This window comes from Antechinus flavipes, chromosome 2 (assembly GCF_016432865.1).
Source record: "Antechinus flavipes isolate AdamAnt ecotype Samford, QLD, Australia chromosome 2, AdamAnt_v2, whole genome shotgun sequence".
Lineage (NCBI taxonomy): Eukaryota > Metazoa > Chordata > Mammalia > Dasyuromorphia > Dasyuridae > Antechinus > Antechinus flavipes.
The window spans coordinates 612,807,496-612,826,821 of record NC_067399.1 but is presented as its reverse complement, the minus strand read 5'-3'; the positions used below and the strand labels follow the sequence as shown (position 1 = coordinate 612,826,821).

At 35.8% G+C, this 19,326-nt stretch overlaps 1 protein-coding gene across 2 annotated transcripts in view; it reads left to right on the top strand.

The window, feature by feature from the left end:
* Positions 1-19,326, top strand: part of BLNK (B cell linker) — a 90,355-nt gene that overhangs the window by 50,778 nt on the left and 20,251 nt on the right. Inside the window, exons 6-12 of one of the 2 annotated variants that reach the window (XM_051981760.1) lie at positions 4,738-4,835; positions 7,477-7,558; positions 10,518-10,598; positions 13,058-13,086; positions 14,177-14,219; positions 16,485-16,563; positions 18,631-18,658. In XM_051981760.1, coding sequence (XP_051837720.1) covers positions 4,738-4,835; positions 7,477-7,558; positions 10,518-10,598; positions 13,058-13,086; positions 14,177-14,219; positions 16,485-16,563; positions 18,631-18,658 — 440 coding nt within the window. Of the gene's footprint in view, positions 1-4,737; positions 4,893-7,476; positions 7,559-10,517; positions 10,599-13,057; positions 13,087-14,176; positions 14,220-16,484; positions 16,564-18,630; positions 18,659-19,326 lie in introns of both variants that reach the window. The other variant, XM_051981759.1, reaches the window with a different exon arrangement.

The window sequence follows — 19,326 nt, the reverse complement described above, 5'->3', positions numbered from 1 at the left end:
GACATTAGAGGATGGGGGGGCTGGAAATGTGGGGTAGTGATGATACAATTAGATGTTTTTGTTCAGCCATTTTTAGTCACAAATAACTCATTTGTTATCCCATTTGGAGTTTTCTTGGCAGTCATTGTAGTGTTGCCATTTCCTTCTCTAATTCATTTTACAGATGTGGAAACTGAGGCAGCTGGGTTAAGGGGTTTGCTCAGAGTCCTGCAGCTAGTGTCTGAGGCTGGATTTGAACTTCAGTCCTTGGAAGATTGATCATCCTGAATTCAAGAATGGTCTTATATATTCTTTAGCAAAATTACTGTGGTAAATGTGTTAGAGGACAGATTGGAGTGGAAAGAAAATTAAGGCAGGGAGTCTAATTAGAAGAATATGACAGTGAGAACTGATGAGGACTTGTTGAACTAGGATGATGGCCATATGAGTAGAAAAAGAGGAAGACATATAATGAGATTTGTAGAGAATTTATTTATTATACTTAACAGTGAATTTATCTCACTCAATGTCATTTCAAGGCAAATCAATTCATTCTCTATCAAGGACTCTTCTTAGAACGCTAGGTCAGAAAATACTTTGGCCTGTGCAAGCAGGATTTTGAGTCAAAGGGTCCTTAGAGATCAATTAGAGTAATCCTTTTATTTCACAGCTAAAGATACTGAGTTGCAAAGAAGTGATTTGGCTCAATTCATGTCAATAGTAGAATGGAGAGTCAGATCTAGCTAGGCCCTCTAACAAAATATTCAGTGCTCTCTCAACTGTATCATACCTTTATGACATTCTTCTCCTGTTTCTAGAAATAATAACAATTAGTATTTATCAAAAAAGTTTGCAAAACACTATATATGTCGCTTTAATATCCCTTCCCAGACCCCCTTCCCCTTTGAACCTTTCTAACAGCTGTTTCTAAATGAATATTCTCTTCCCATGTTCCCTTTATTAGTCTGTGTAACTTGAGAAAAAGCTCTGAAGGTTTGTAGTTTGTAGCCCAAACATACCTCATTCTACATAAGGAAAATGGTATGATTTTAACTTTTTGTTTGTTTGTTTGTTTTTTAATTTTTGGTTTAGGCAATTGGGGTTAAGTGACTTGCCCAGGGTTACACATCTAGGAAGTGTTAAGTGTCTGAGACCAGATTTGAACTCAGGTCCTCCTGAGTTCAGGGCTAGTGCTCTATCCACTGTGCCACCTAGCTGCCCCTGATTTTAACTTTTTAAAAAATTGGTTTATTTGGTACTGGTTAAGAAGTAGAGTGGTAGATCAGTAGAATAGATTAGATATGCACAAAATAATAATCAAGGCCTATAGCAATTTAGCATTTGATAAACCCCCAAACAAAAAATAAAGTTGGTTTATAGTTTGGACATTTTGTTTGAAGAAAAAACGTTCCAAAGTATAGATGTGTGTGTGTGTGTAAAACCTGATTTGGAAAAGTGTTTAAAAGCTGGAGAAAAGAGATACATTAGGATGGGAACAGAGAATGTGAATGAATTGTTTTTTAGTATTTTAAAAACTATAAGGTAGGAGAAGAATTAAATTGTCAGTCTCAAAGATTAATTAGTAGCAAGGCATGAAAGATACTAAGAAGTATATTTAGACTTGATATAAGAAGAAAACATCCTAACTTTAAGTGCTATCCCCAAATGGAATGTGCTGACTTGAAGGGGAGTGCATCCCATCTCTAGGGAGTTCTTCAAACAAAATCTAAATAATGAAGCACTTGTTAAATATAAAATACAGGGGATTCCAGTATAGGATGGACTGAATGGACTCAAGAATCTTTCTCACTTCTGTGACTATGACTTTTAGTGATCCATAATTGATTAATTCCACTGTTTGATACTTGATCTGATTATTTAGATTATTCTAGTAGGAAAATGTTGAGAGGCAATGAAGTCAGAGCCCAGGCCCACATCACAATATAAGAGACATGCAGGGGAGGTGTAAAAATCCTGTTCCATTTTCTCAAATCATTTGTCTTGATTGAGGAAGAAAACATTTCATTAATAAGAATTAAGAAGGATTAAACAATATCATCATTCCTAAATATATCCAAGGAGTAATAACATGAACAGTAATCTTTATCATTCTTTTCCCTTTCAAGTACATTGCCTCATTTTAATTGTTCTCCCAACAACTTTATGAGATAGGCAGAGCAGATATTATCTATCTTACAGAGAAAGCAACAGGCTTAGGAAGTCAAATGATTTCCCTGTAACTATAAGAAAAGAAGAACTAGAATCCATATCTTCTGACTCTCAGCCCAGTACTTTTCTGAATTTAGTTAGCCTCAAGTTTTGTTCTAAAGCCTAAGAATTATTAGAGAAAACATAGGTTGTAATAATTATTACTGATAAAACAGTATTAATGGATGACATTTATATGACATCTTAAGTCTTTGTTTTTTTCTTAGTTATTACATTTAATCTTTTTTCAATTACATAAAAACAAAAATTCATTCAAAAAATTTTTGAGTTCCAAGTTCCCTCCCCCCGATCCTCTATCCCTTTGAGAAGGTAATTTGATATAGATTATACATGCAAAACATTTCCATATTAACCATAAAATTGTGACCACAAAAAATAATAAAGGAAGTTTTAAAAGTATGATTCAGTCTATCTTTAGAATCCTTCACTTTTTTCACCATAAATCCTCCATAGTTATTTTGCTGAAAATAGCTAAGTCTTTTATAGTTGATCAAGCTTCTAATATTGGTGTTATATTGTTCATTGTTCTCCTGGTTCTGCACATTTCACTTTGCATCAGTTCACATATGTCTTCCCAAGTTTTTCCTAAAGCATCCTGCTTATCTTTTTAAAAAAAAAATATTAGTATTCCATCACAATTTGTCCAACAGCTCCAACCCCAAATCTTTCAAAGCAATTTGCATACATAATTTTATTTGAGACTTAACATTGTGAAGTAAATGCTATTATCTCTATTTTACAGATCGCCCTCCAGTGGTCACTGAGTAACCAAAGCTTTCATTTAAAGTAACTGAAAAAAATTAGGAAAAAATAATTTTCAGTTCTCCCCAAATGACCCACATTTCATAGGATGTTAGAGCTTGAAGAAACTTCTGAAATCATTGTCTACATTATCCTGTTTTACATGAGAGGAAACTGAGACCCAGGGAAGCTTAAGTGATTTTCTTTAAGTTAGGTCCAGAGTCAGGACCTAGAAAACTGAGACAAGTTAATAGTTGCTAATTATTATATAGATAGGAAATACCATAGGAAGAAATCAGATTGAGGTATCCATATCTCAATTTCAGTATTCTTTTTCATTAAAGAGAAAACCTTTTTCTTCCCTCAACCCCAAAAGAAAAACACAAAAACTATTGGTATGTTGCAGCACAGGTGATTAGATTGAACAGCAGACCTGTGCACTTTTGAAATAGTGCCAAGCAAAATTGTAAATGAAGCTAGAATAACACATATATCTAATGTAGAGTATAATACTCAGATCCCAATAAGTTAAGACTTTGAAATTGTACATTGGCTTTTCTTCTGTTATCCCATTGTTACAAAAGGGTTTTTTTTCTCCAAGTTCAGTGGAATTGAGAGTTAAACGTTAGTTCTCTTGACAAGGAAATACAAGATTACACAATCTTATTAATCACTGGTTGCATAATATAAGCATTTCTGTGTGTTCTCAAATCCCTGTCTGAAGAAATGGAAAAGAAACTTGGCTCATGCTGGCTAATGCTAAATGTCCAGTAAGGTTGCCCTCCAGTGGTCACTGAGTAACCAGAGCTTTCATTTAAAATAACTGAAAAAAATTAGGAAAAAATAATTTTAAGTTCTCCCCAAATGACCCACATTTCATAGGATGTTAGAGCTTGAAGAAACTTCTGAAATCATTGTCTACATTATCCTATTTTACATGAGAGGAAACTGAGACCCAGGGAAGCTTAAGTGATTTTCTTTAAAGGTCCAGAGGCAGGACCTAGGACCCAGGTTCACTGAATTCTAGCCCAGTGTTCTTCCTACTATACCATACCATCTCACTCCCCTCCCATGTATGAAAAATAACTTATTTGTTATAAATCTTGCTTTTAAATTGCTGTAATATTTATTTCAATTGCTTTATTGAGACACTGAATATAACTGTTGATATCTACTTCCACATTCAGCTGGCAGCCTAGTAGAGAGCCTTCGAAAATGAAATACCTAACATTCTTCTCTTCCAAAGGAAACAGAGGAAAAAGAGGGAGAGACAGACACCAGAGAGAGAGAGAGAAAAGAGAGATACACAAAAAAAGAGAGGGAGGGAAGGAGAGCATAAACAAAGGAGAGAGACAGAGAAAGAAAGACACACACACACACACACACACACACACACACAGAGACAAAGAGAGAGAGAGAGAGAGAAAGCACTAACAAAGTGAGGGAAATTCTACATCACCAGAGGATAATTCAATTCAATAAACTTTTATTTTGCCTATTATGCGTCAGGTACTGGAGCTACAGATAAGAAAAAAGGAACTGGCCTTGCCCTCAAGGAGCTTACACTCTAATGGGGGGAAACAACCTATTTTAAAAAGAACCTAAAAAGGGAAGGGGCATCAAGGGACACTCAGCATGAGGCACGTTTTCTATGTATGAAATTGTGCTGTGTATCTTTCAGGAATAATTTTTATTAAAAAAAAAAAGCTCTTGAATTCCAAACATTGAATAATTGGTTATTAAATATATGTTGTGTATATGTGTGTGTGTGTTCGCTTCCCTTTAAAGATAATCGATCAAACCAGAGACATTCTCCACCTTTCAGCAAGACACTTCCAACTAAGTCAAGTTGGCCTTCCCAGAAAACAAGGCACTCATCTTTGCAGGTACCTCATCCACAGAAGCCTCATCTACCAAAGCCAAAAAACTCCTCGGAAGATGAGGTAATCCTAATACTCATAGCTCTTCCATACACTTACTGGCAAAGTCACTGTGGTCTCTGGGGCTGACCTCTATCATTATCACTATTCACGATCACTCAATAAATGTGTATTAAAGCTCCAACTGTGTGCTGGATACAAGTGATACAAAGACAAAATAGTCTTTGCCCTCAAGGAGATACCAAATCCATACAAAGTAAATAGTAAAGGGGGTGGAGTCTTACCATTCTGGGGTGTTCATCCTCATAATTGCTCAACCTCTTGAATGTGTAAATTTCTACAATTAATCAGCCATAATGCCAGGGATAACAATGGCAGAAACATGGTCCTTGCCCTCAAGAAGTTTATATTCTAAGAAGAAGACAACATAAATTACAAATAGACTGAAGGTAATCTCAAAGGAAAAAATGCTACCATTTGGGGGGATGAGTAGGGAGCAGCCACATAGAGAGTTTTCTGTAGAAAGTGAAATTTGACTTGGGGAAGCCAGGAAAGAGGCAGAGATGAGGAAGAGAACATTCCATGCACAAGAAAAGCTTTATGTAGGATCTCATTTCAACAGAAATTTTATTCTAGCTGAGACCACAGAAATAGTTATGGAACTATTGAAAATATAAATGGTGAATGGTGTCTGGGGACTTGCATCTGGGACCTAGACATTCCAAAATAGGGCAAGGTTCCCAAGAGCTTAATATATGCTCATCAAATGCCTGGAGACTAATTGGTTTTGGCCCTGAATAATTGTATGATGTCAGTTGTGGATCAATCCCCTTCATCTTTGTCCCCTTCCTGTTGCCCTTTAATTCCTTCTTTTTCTCCATTTTTCTTTTTCCTTCATCCCCTTTTGCTTTTCTGTTCCACTAAATTTCTTTCTAATTCTGTCTCCTTTTCTTTCTGACTCTTTGACTGTCTGTTTTCTCTTCTGTGATGGAAAAGAAGGAAAGATGGGGAAAGAAGAGTTTATGATATGCATCCACTTTAAAAGGTATTCCTGAGAGGAGTGATGAAGTAGGTACTTTCCCATCTTCCACTAAAAGCTCTTTTTTTCTTTTCCTTCTGCACTGTCTTTTACACCTTGGTTCCTTTCCTAAGATGCTCCATCAACAGAAAGTCAACTTGCCTTTGGCCTGATAAATAGCACTTTTTAAACAATAAACTACAAATGTTTGAAATTCACATTAATTTTCAAGAGAATATGAATTTCCTTGAAATTCTGGTTTAAAGGGATAATTTTTAGTTACTTTCTCTTGGTAGTGCAATGCAGACAATATTGCTAAGGGTTTACTTATTTTCTAATACTTCCTAGTACACTTTCTGACATGTGGGTTTTTAGAAAATCTATCCCCATTTCAAAATACACTGTAAGTCAGCATCCATTCAAAGCCCTGAAATCATGACATCTCATAGCTAGAACCAGTAGAGACCTTAGAGGCCATCCCTTTCTTTTGCAAATGAGGAAACAGAAGCCCAAGGTGTGACTTGTCCAAGATCTCAAAGGAGTAACCATCAAGGCAGGATTACAACTCGGGCTCCTTGCCTAGCCAAGGTTCTTCCTCTGGTACTCCTCCAATTGTGTATCTTTACCAGCTAGATAACACATTAGTTCCAACAAAACAAATATCTGATAACAAAGCAAACAAAAGGGCAGGAGAGGATTCCCTTTATCCATGTATGAAGGTACACTGTCCCCCAGGGCACCATGCCTTAAGTAAGAAAGGAACATGTGTAACTTCTCCTCTGATAGTATAATGTATCTACTTATAACGTAAAATATATCCACTATTGGGATAGTGTAACTAACATGAGCCCATCTTAGTAGGGGCAAAGGGAGAAGAGGTAAATTCTCATTTCACTTCAGTTGATATGCTGTTCAAGACTTTGACTGAATTAACATATCCTCTGGCACACATTCATAACCACATCAGTAGATCACGAGCAATGATTTTCAGTGGTTCTGATCTACATGGCACATTAAAACAAAACTTCAGGTGGCTTTTGGGGTACCTATATTCAAGTGGAGATATTAAAGAGGTAAATTCTAATAACCATATTTATTATCATTCTATGCAGAATAGAGAAAAATCAATGAGAAATAGAAAGAAAAGATAGGATAAAGGGGACTAGAGGAGTTGCAAGATTAGTAGTAGAGAAGGCTGCAGACCTCCCAATGGCCAGAACTATCTTTTTGCCAAAGCGGTGTTTGTGCAGAGGACCAACTCTTACCATGGCCCAAGAGCCTAAACCTTGTGACTGTGGGTGAAAAAATCCCAGACCAAGATAGGCTCAATGCCAGATTCCTTTGGCTCAACCACAAAACTTCAGAATATTATTTTCCTTGATCTCAAGGTCCATCTCATCCCAACCCTACTTGTTCTAGGCCCTCAGGCCCCATAATCTTATGTTTGGTTAAAGCCTGGCTCCAATACCAAGGGAGACAGTCACATCAAGGAAGGTGGGCAACCAAAAGTCACATTAAGACAAAAGGCATTTTTGAGGTCATCTCCTCTAGAGCTATTCCTGTCAATCTAGGACTGTCCCCTGTAGAACACAAGCCTTCCTCATTATTTTTATCTTTGTACTTTTAAAGACTGATTATGTGGTTCCTGTTGAGGATGAAGATGAAAACTACATCCATCCTACAGAAAGTGATTCACTCCCATCTGAGCAAGGTAAGAGAATGGACATTTTAGATAAATTCTAGCACCTGATCAGAGCATATAAACCTTTTCGGTGGTAAACTAGGGCTTTTAAATGGTCATTTTATCTGGACAGCTATAGTTTTCTTTGGTTGTTAGGTCCATGAGCTGCAGATGGATCAAGAATATGTTGAGAATATACCCTCTCCCATGATAATTTCATATTAGCAAATGATTTGCACTGATAGATTGACCCAATGTAACTTATAAAAGGAATGATTACATGAAGTTACAAAAAGTTTAAATCTTTTAAAATTAAAGTTTATTTAAATTATTTTATTTATAGTATAGATTTATTAATACCATATTCTAGGCACTGTGATTAGTATTGGGGCTACAAATATACAGTTCCTGACCTCAAGGAGCTTACATTCTAATGGGAAAACCCAACATATTTAGGCATTGGCAGCCAGGAAAAGTGTTTTTAATCCTAAAATTTTTAAGTTTTTTTTTAAGTTTTTAGTCCCTGAAAGTCACAGGGATGGCAAATAGAGACTCTTTCCAAAAGAAGTGGTGCTATTGATTCCATTAAGGCCTTATATTCAGTTATTTCAGTTGTGACATTCTTTGTGAGCCCGTTTTGAGTTTTTGCAAAGATAGTGGAACTGTTGCCATTTTCTTCTCCGGCTCATTTTACAGATGAGAAAATTGAAGTAAACATTAGGATTAAGGGTCACACAACTAACAAGTGTCTGTAGCTATTTTTGAACTCAGATCTTCCTGATTCCAGTACTGTGCTATCTAGGTGCCCTAATTCCTTGGTACAAGAGATATAATGGCAGCTAGGTGGCACAGTGGCTAGAATAATGGGCCTGAAGTCAGGAAGACTTATCTTCCTGAGTTCAAATTTGATTCCAGACATTTACTAGCTGTGTGACCCTGGGCAAATAATTCTATCTTGTTTGCCTGAGTTTCCATATCCATAAAATGAGCTGCAGAAAGAAATGGCAAAACAATCCAGTATTTTTCCAAGAAAAATTCAAATGGGATCATAAAAGTTTGGGTATCTGAATAACAACAAATTGAAAACTGAAGGTGAGGGAATTGGGCAAATTCAACGGCAGGGCAGATGTCAAGAAGCTGATCAGGAATGAAAATGAAATTAAAAATCTTATCAGCAGACATTTCAAAATGATATATTTAAAGAGAAAATCATGTTTCTCTTTAGAATTAAAAAAAGTATTACTAAAATTATATACTTTTAATGATAATTTCAATTAAAACATAATTTAAAACACAAAATATATTATTATATTGAAACCATATTAAAATAATGTTAGCTCTTTGAGAGGAGAATCTGTCTTGCTTTTGTGTCTGAGTCCTAAAACAAAGTACAGGGCATAGTACGTATTTAATAAATGTTTGTTGATTGACTGATTATTTTTAATATTTTTGAAATATTAAAATGTATTTTCTATACAGACACTGAATATTATATCAGAAACTGTGTTTCCTTGAGGCCAAATTCGTGGAAGAATAACAATAGTCCCTATGTGCCTAAGAAAAATATACTTTTAAAAACACTCAGTTAAGCAAAATGAAATGGGTACAATTAGAATATTGTATATAGTAACAGTGATATTATAAAGGCAATCAACTATGAAAGATTTGACTACTTTGATTGATTAATATAATGATCTACAACAGTTACAAAGGACTCATGATGAGAGCGAATTAATTGAAGGATTTTTTTTCACTTTATTTATTTTCTTACTATGTATAACAAGTATCACATTTCTTGCCTTTTCAATGGAGGGGAGAAATACAGGGAAGGAGAGAATTTGGAACTGAATATAATTTTTTTAAAATGTTAAAAGTAAAAACTCCCGCTTAGAGAATTCCATTCTGAAAAATGCAATGACAAAGATGCATTCTGTGTAGCACAAACAATTTTCATCCCTCTTTAGTGATTCTTGGAAACCATTCTTTCTTCATATGGCTACTGAGGCTGATGATTGGCACAGCTCTGCCTCATTTAAATGCAGCACATGTGCAAGTCAAGATGTCACGCTAATGATGTCTTTGGTATTCTTCCAGAATGAAAGACAAACAACAACAATAATTCCAGACTGTAAATATGGTTAAATGCTTTGTCTGATCTGGTCATGGAGTAATTAACTTAGTTAGTTTTTTAAAAAGAATACCTGACCTAAGGTTTTGTTCTTCCATAAAGGAGAATAGTCCTTATCTGCTGCCAGCTTTTATATCCTCAAATATTACAACCTACACAAAATATGCCCGAGTTCTCAAAACACACAAATAAAAAAACACCACCAAAAATAAGATGCAAGAAATAGGAAAAAGTCTTTGTGTGTTTCTGTGTGCGTGCATGCGAAAAAGAGAGAGAGAGAGAGAGACAGAGAGAGACAGAGAGAGAGAGAGAGAGAGAGAGAAAGAGAAAGAGAGAGAGAGAGAGAGAGAGAAAGAGAAAGAGAGAGAGAGAGAGAGAGAGAGAGAGAGAGGAGGGGGAGGGGCAGGAAAGGAGGGAAGGAAAGAGAGGAGAAGAGAAAGAGAGAGACAGAGACAGAGTCAGAAACAGAGACAGAAACTGTAACCACAAAGATAAAAAGATATTGGGAGTTAACCCCATTTTATCTCCAGGACCAGCAATATTAATACTATTATTTCTAGCAAAATTATATTACAAGAAAATAGTTTTAATGTTTTATAGGGTTATAATATGATTTTTTTATTCAAAATGTTTATTTTTTTATCTTTACTGTTTGGCATTATTTTATTGTAATATTACAATGTATTGTAATATAATTGTAAAACTTTATTGTTTGGCATTACTTGTAAGGCATTTCATTTGACCTATTCAGTATTTTATCAACTGCTAATGAAATAGTCTTTCCGTGATTTTTTTCTCCCTCCCATAAATATGGATTATTTCTTAGGTACGGCATGTCTATAATAATTATTTATTTTTAAGCTCCCAAGGTGAACAGATCCATCAAACCTTCTAGTTCTGCACCACCAGCCTCTCTTCCACCTGTATCTGCTTTAGCCCCAGGTAGAGTATAGAATTTTTTTTTAAATCCCACTAAATTAAACAATTGAGATGAATTATATATCAAGATAAAGATCAAGACATGAGAATTTTAGAGTTAAAAGTATTTTGACATCTTCTTAAAGGAAGCACTAAGAAGGATACATATTTTGGAACACCATATATAGCACCTTTAGAAAAATAGATTATAAATTAAGGAACAGAAAAATTATAATATAAGAAAAGAGAAACATTGAATATATCATGTATAGATCATAATACAATAAGAAAAGTCATTAATACAAGGAACATAAGCTAAGGACATAGAAGTAAATGAATATTTGACAAATAATATTTAATATCTATGTGAAAGACAATGATTTTGATCGGACCACATATTGAAATTTCTAGATTGAAACTATAGTAAGCCCCAGAGGGGAAAAATATCTATTAACAAATACAGAAAAAGAGAGGGTTAATAAACAAATAAACCCCAAATAAGCACCAAGGAGAAAATCTCAAAAATTTGAAGAAAAACAAAAAAGACTATAAACTTGATGAAAACTGAAAGCTAGTTTTTCAAATGACTAACAAAATTGATAAACTTTGGATAAACCTCTCAATTAAAGAGGGAGGGGAAAATTAAATTACAAAATTTTTAAATGAACAAAATGAAATCATAATTAAGAAGAAAATTTAAAAACTGTCAGAACCGAAAATTTAGAAGAAGGTTATCCTATCTAGTTAATGAAAATGAGAATTTTAGTTCCTAGTTTGTTTAACCAATGAAAAAATTAGCACTATTACATTCCTCAACATTCATTACCCTTGTTCTCCTTCCTCCATAATAGTACTTTCCCTGTCTCTTCGTGCTGTCAACTTTAAATATAGCTATTCTATCAAAGCTAAATCCATATCCTTCTATTGGTCTCTCTTTACACAGATACTTCCTCTGAGAGTTCATCTGCTCCTTGGTTTTGACATTTCTTTCTGTTCATAATTTCCAAATCTCCAGCTTTGGCTTGTATTCCTGTCATAGACACCTCTGATTGTATCCAGGATAACTCCACTTGGAGTTATCCAACTTCAACATCACTTCATATTCAACACAAAGATGTTTTCTTCCCATTCTCAAAGACTTCAATTCTTTTCCATTCTTCTAGAGTCCCAAGAATGAAACTGTTGGGGAGGAGAGAGGTTCAAAAGATCCTAGATTTAGAGCTGGAAGGGACTTTAAAAATCATCAAGTCTGAATCTCTTATTTTTCAAAGTAGCTGAGACTGAAAGAGTTTAATTCACATAGGTAGTAATGTTTGAGATGGGATTTAAACCAGTGTTTTCTGATTAAAACTGTCCATTGTTCTATTATGCTATGTTGGCTCTTTTTTTTTTTTTTTTTTTTTTTTACTTTTCCTTAGTGCTTTATTGAAATCTATTGCTAAATGACTTCGTGGATTCACTTCTTCCTCTCTATTCTTGTTGCTATATTTGAGGTCATCATTTGGACCACTGTAATAGCTTCTTAGATTATTGGTGCTATCTCCATTCTTTAGATACACTAAATTGTTCCTCTCCCACAGGCAGATATGGAAGAAGAGTGAATAGAGTTCTAATCCTGAAGTCAAGAAGACCCAAGTTCAAATGTCACCTCAGACACTTATTAACTGTGTAACTCTAATTCAGGGTTACATCCTGATCACCCCTCATTGGAACTATTGCAATCCCCTCTTAATTGGTCTCTGACTTCTGTTTTCCCCCTCTCCAATCTATTCTCCTCCACATAATCACAAAATTCTTATTCCTAAAATTCAAGTTCAACTATGTCACTTTTAAGAAGTTTCACTGCCTCCGACTCACCTTTATGATAAAATACAAACTTCTTGTTTAGCATGTAAAACTCTTCAAGTCTGCTAAAGCCTGCCTTTCCAAGATTATTACACAGAACTCTACTACATATGCTTATGAACCAGTTAAATTGGCCAATCTGTCATTCTTCATATACAATATTAAATCTCTCGTCTCAATGCCTTCATGTAGGCTTGCCTTTTTGCTCTGAATGCATTCCTTCCGTACCTCTAAGCACAGTATTTATATACATCTGGGTGTGTACACACACATACATACACAAATGGCTATAATATTTACATATATATTTACAAGAATGTAAATAAACATATGAACATGTACATATTATAGATAAATAGATGGGTAGATGGATAGATTCTTCTGATGAATACAAGCTCTTTGTGGGCAGACACTGTTTGATTTTTGCTTTTGTATCAAAACCATATCTGATATGCAGTAAATATTTAACAAATATTATTCTATTATGACAATAATAATAATAACAAGAGGTAACATTTATATCATGCTTTATGGTTTACAAAGCATTTTATGTATGTCTCATTTGATAGTCATAAGTAGATGCATATTTTTGGTTTAAAGCCCAATTTAACAAATAAAATTTATATTTCTTATTTTAGGAGAAGAATATGAAGTTCCTGTGACTGAGGTAAGATCCAGTTCAATGTGCAAATACTCCTCTTGAAAGTGAGATTCTATTGCAGGCTTAATAGCCCATGATTTTATGTGTTTTTTGAACTATACAAAAGAAAAAAGAAGTTCATATATAATACCGTTTTTCTTTTCAATGTTTAAAAAACTATTTCTTGGTGCCTGCCAAATTCAAAATAACAAATTTTTAAATTTTTAAAGTAAAAAAAACAGTTCACTAATATTTTCTGTGGAAGTGAAAATGGCATGTTATGCAAAACCTGCATTTAACAGATTCTATTTTCATATAAACCTAATACAATAGCATAGTGTATTGGATAGTACAGTGATTTCTGTCTTTGAGTCAGAAACTCCTGTGCATAATGTAACCCAGGATAAAATACTTTTTGGCATCTATAAAATGGAGATTAGCAGGGCAACTAAGTGGTACAGGCCTGGACTGAAAGAGGTCTGAGTTCAAGGCTGACCTCAGACACTTACCATTTGTATGACCTTGGACAAGTTACCAAAGGCTTTAATTTTTTCAAATAAATAAATGGTATTGGACTTTATTAAGTATGTCTGAGATGCCTTCCAGATCTAGATCTGTGATCCTTTGAATTTTTCAAAGCAATTACTTCATTTTCTATCTATATAAAGTAAGGAGGAATGTGATATTCCAGAGAGGGAAACTGAGGCACAGTGATTTGCTGAAGGTCATCTAGCTAATCATTGTCCAAGGGAGAATGGGGACTCAAGTTTCTTGAAATCTTTCTTTCCACTGAGCCACACAGCCTTCCTCTTTTGTCCCCAAATAGATTAGGAATGACATATGTCACAACAGTAGAGAAGGAGGTTCTGATTGCTAATGAAGAAATTCCTGCCTCTTCACCTGTGTAGAGGAAGGGTCAGGAAAGAAAATGAAAAGTTTAGAAACTCTAGATGCAAGATATGAAGAAAAGGAAATTTAGAAATAAAAACCAAAATGGAGATCTGAAAAAAGTCTTCTGTCAAATCACAAGAGAGGTTCTTGGATTTTTTTTTTTTTTTAACAAAATCACACATATAAAATTCCTGGCTTATAGTTACTTTTTTTTTTTCTTTTTCAGACACCACCTTTTTCCACATACCAAAAACCAACCATCAAAACCTGTGAGTAGCCACAAAGTTTTGTTATCATGCTTTGAGCATATTAAGTAAAGGATCCACTTGCCAATCTTTCAGGAATCTTTTAATTCAACAAATATAAATAAGATCATATTACATCTATGGATCAAAAATTAAATTTGCTGCTCTAGAGAAGTAAAAAATACCAAGTGCATCAGTTTATTTTAAATGCTAACTTACATATAGGTAGGAAGAGCCCTCCTGATGCGAGTTCAGGGATGCTGAACTGTTGCTTCATCCCTATCTCTTTATCCCTCCTGAACCTGTCTCTGCCTTAAATTCTAGACAGATCATAATGAGAGTCAGTAAGCAGTAGGATAGTGGCAATGGGAATAAAGAGGGATGGATTTAAAGAATGCTGTGGAGATTAAAAAAAAAAAAACATGGTAACTGAATCCATGTTAGAAGTGAGTCAAACAATCCAAGACGACACACAATTAGTGACATGGGAACCTTGGGAAATGGTGCTACTACATAGAAATAGTCATTAGTTTCAAAGTCTTATTAGTTGCCCCTACGTTGGCCCCAAGTACTGTTGGGCCTCTAATTGAGAGAGCCAACTAGCAAGAAAAAATGCAGAAAATACCTTGCAAGAGCAGAGACAAAGCTTATAGTTCCTAGTCTCTCTTTATATGATGCATGTAAAATCACCTCTCTTGATTTCTTTTCCTCATCACTTTCTATCTCCTCCCTTGATCTCCCCTATCCCAAATTTTCCCCTTTCAACCCAAGTCTAACTCCTCTGTCTTTCCATCTTCTCAGAATAAATATAGATGTTCTGTAATCATCTTTTCATTATGAAAGCATGGCTTCTGTCTATCTTGGTCACTGAGCAGGCTTTGGAGTCCATGTTCCTTCCCATTTCTTGTCTAACTTCTTTACCTTCCAGTTATCACCATAAAACTATCATGTCCTACCTTGTGAGATCTCAATTCCCCATCATTTTTCCAGGGAGGGGATAATTGTCAAGATTTATAAAATCACAAAATTTTAGAATTAGAAGAAACTCCAGTAGCCATCTAGCCTAAGCTATAACAGAATTAGATTTCCCAGCACAATATATATGACAAGTGGTCATCCAGATTCTGCTGGATGACCTCCAAAGAGGCAGACTCTTTAACTTCCTGAAGTGGAAGCCACTATCTCCTAAGGAAACCCATTGTACTTTTTAGATAGCTCTAGCAGTTAAGAAATATTTCTGAAAAACAAATCTAAATTGGCTTCTTTGCAAATCTCCCTTTCCTCTCCCTATCACTTCTAGTTCTGCTCAATACAATGTCTATATGTTCTTTGACTTTAAAGCTATTTAAATACTTTAATACCTTTGATGCCCCTAGTCTTCTCTTTCCCAGGATTTAGTACACCCATAATTCTTTCTCACACACAAAGACCAGGATTCCTCTGTCATTATATCACAAAGGTATCTGGACCAAGAATCTATTCCACTCACCTTTTCCCAACACCCATTACTGTCCACTAGGCCCTGATCTACTCAGGGATGCTCCCGTCTGCCCCAAATCTGTCCTCTCTACACTGTTCTGAATATTCTTCCATGTTGGCCATCAGTGTCACATGTGGCAGCCTCAGCATCTCATGGCAACTGAAGGGAGAGAAGCAGGAAGGGAGGAGAGTGACTTAGGATGACATGAGGTCCCCCCTCCCACCTAAGCAAATTTTCTTTTACCCCTAAAATAGATGAACCCATGAAAAAAATTTCTAAGAATCTCCTAGCAGGATCCCTATCTGGATTCCTACCCTGATCTTACAGAGACCAGTCAGAGATTCCTTCTTCCCCTCCCACCACCAGCCAGCTAAGCCCATGGGTCAGAGAGGCTCCCCAGAGGAGTCTTCACACTTCTGTGTGCATCATACTTTATCCCCATCTTGGTAAATAATTCCAAGTCCCATAGCTGAAGACATGAGGGTGTTCACCTACCAGACTTGTGGGGATCAAATGGAACAATACTTGTAAAGTGTTTAGAACAGTGCCTGGCACACAAGTGCTATGTCTGTTATCATGTTATTATTATGATGATTCTATGAGTTGACATCAGTAAAGCCCTTTGCACATTCTAACACGTTGTATCGATGTTACCTTTGATGATTAGGATGATGGTGGACTGTTACTTAAAACAGCAAAAGGCTGAATTTGCATTTCTTCCCTAGTCTAAAAGATGGTTTTATTTCACTGTGAATATCCTATTTGAGGATCTGGAGATTTAGGACTATGTTTATGTACATTGTGCTCAGGTGACAGCAGTAATGGCACAGCTCGGGAACCCAAGCCTCCTCCATCGATTCAAGCCCCATCCCCTCTCCCAAGGGTCATGTAAGTACCTGCCAAAAAGGAAACCTGTTAGCGTGTCAAAGCTTTACCTCTGAGGGTAAGAGCATCAGCTTTAGGCAGAGGAGACATTCTCTAAAAAGAATAGGCTCCAGTAGTTAATTTGGGCAAAAGAACAAAAGGAGGCTCTTCTGGTTTTACTTCTTGTCAAAGTTAAAAGGGAGATAGCCGCGGTAGCCAGTGGGTTTCTATTAGTCACTTCACTGCACTGAAACCTTTTCAGATGAATCTGGATTCTTAACATCTTAGTCTTAGGAATTCAGTGTCGCACTGATGAACTCACAGATCTTTTTGTAAAGTAATAGTCCCACAGTCAAGAGCTGTGAATATTATGGAACTCATGCATATCAGCTAATTGATGCCAGTCATTTGTCTAGGGTCTATCCTTTTGGTGCGAAAGCCTCTTTGGGAACCTTAATTAAAGATCTAAAGGTTGCTCAGTAAGCTTAGAATCACTACTGAGGAAAACACTCCACTTGCCCTCCTCAGGAGGTAGTAACCTAAGATACCATGGGTACACCCCCATTATATGTAAAACAAATTAGGGGAAATTAAATCACATCTCTTTGGAGATTTACCTTATTTCTCTGTTATGTTGCATCAGCCTTTCTGGTGACATTTCACTTAAGCTTTAGTTTTGAAGCTCAAACTTTGTTTTAAGTAATAAATGCTGAGTGAATAAACATCCTTTTAAAGAAAAAATTAGAATTCTTCTAGTCCAAAAAAGATAGAGTGGTACATTGGATAGAGCTCTGAACATAGGTTCAGAGAGACCGAAGTTCAAATCCTAACTCAGTGACTTACTGTATGATTTTAGGCAAGTCACTTAACCTTTCTGAGCCTTCCTTTCCTCATCGGCAAATCAGCAACCAATTATTAAGCATTTAGCTCACTCACTCATCTTTAAGTCAATAAGTCAAGTCAACCAGTATTTATTAAACACTGACTATAAATCAGGCATTATGCTTAATGCTTTCTTACAAAAAGGATAATGATCACATGGACTTAACAGGACTATTGTGAGGATTAAATGAGATAATATAAGTAAAGTACAGTGTAGATCTTCAAGAGATTTTATATAATTATCATTATTATTTTAATAGTACAGATAATCAGCTCATAGCTTTCACATACCTTGTTATCTCATTTGATCTTCAGAACAATCATATGAGGGAGATAATATAATACATATTATTCCTATTTTATAGATGAATAAATTTAGACTCAGATGTGAAGTGCCTTGTCTGAGGTCTATTACATGGATAGTGAATTATCAGCAGAGTTTGATTCCTGGTTCCACCATTTATAAGTGATGAGACCTTGCACTACTGACTGCATTTTCTCAATCTTAGTTCCCACGACAGATAACATGGAGATAATAATCCTGGTGCTACACGTCATAGAAGGTCTTGAAGTTCCAATGAGATAATGTTAAAGACCATGTCTAAGGGTGAAGGGGCTGGTCAATTCTCTGAAAGCCCCCACAGCTATTAATCATAACACACTTGAAGGAATTGCAGCTCAGCCTTTCCTGATGCAGATATTGCTTGTGGATTGGGAATGAAATAAATTGGAGGCAAAAGGGAAGCGGATGGAGGTCAGAGAATGCAACTGCCTCTCAGTCTCCCTGTATCGTTATCATCCTCTCACATAAAGGGATCTATTCTGCTGGTCAGAGTTGGATCCCTCCTAGCCACTAGCAGATAGCTCCCTTAACAAGACAGCATGTATGTCAGGGTCTTTATATATTATAAAGATGCTGCTCAGTTGTCAGCTACTTCTAATAGTCTGTTTTCAGGCCTTACCCAGGGAATAGTTCATATTCTCCTGACAGGCATTTCCCCAAAATTTCAACTTGTTTTTTACTTCACTAAAGCCATTTAACTCTGCTTCCCCTTTAACTTTCCACAAACTACCACAGCATAACTAACTCCCCCTTTTGTGGTCCAAATGAAGTAGCTCTGAAGGACATCTGCTTCTACTGATCTGGTTTAAATTCATGAGTCATTTTATTAAAGCTTTCTCTATTATGGATTTCTTTTTATTTCCCAGGAAGAAAACAGCACCTCCACTGAAGGCAGTAAGTTGATTTTGAATCTGTGATTTTATAGAAGATGGTGTTATCTTTTCTGTAACATTTAGTGATATTAGATTTTACAATGAAGTTAAAAGAAAGAGGGGGGCTGGCAATTCAGGCTGATCCATTCTTATTGATTACACCATGGTGAGATCTTTCCAGATCAAACCTAATCCTCAAGATTTCTATTTTATTAACTCACTCAAAGGTGATCCAACTCTGAGGAACAGATCCACAAGAATCAAATTCTAAAGAGATATTGATTTGTTGCTATTGTTTTCTCTATGACTGCATCTCTCTATCTTGCCCAAGTTGGAAACACTAGAGCTACTCATGGATTTGTTCCCATTACTGACTGGCAGAGAAGCTATGTTTGACCTGTTTTATCCCTAACCTAAATTTGTTCACCCCTTCTTAGACAACTTGGTGGCCCCCTGCTCTTAAGACTTTACTATATTAATGTCAGACTTAGGTTAGACACCTGATCAATAGCCCATTCCAGCTTAGAAGTCCTGAGCTCAAGAGACCCACCAGCTTTGCATCCCTGGTAGCTGGGATTGTAGGTGTGTGGCAAGAGGCCTGAAAGAGACACAATTTGCAAATTAGAAAGTCAGTTTATTTAATTTATAATAATGTTAGTTGTGTGGATGCTAATCTTTTCATGGCATACT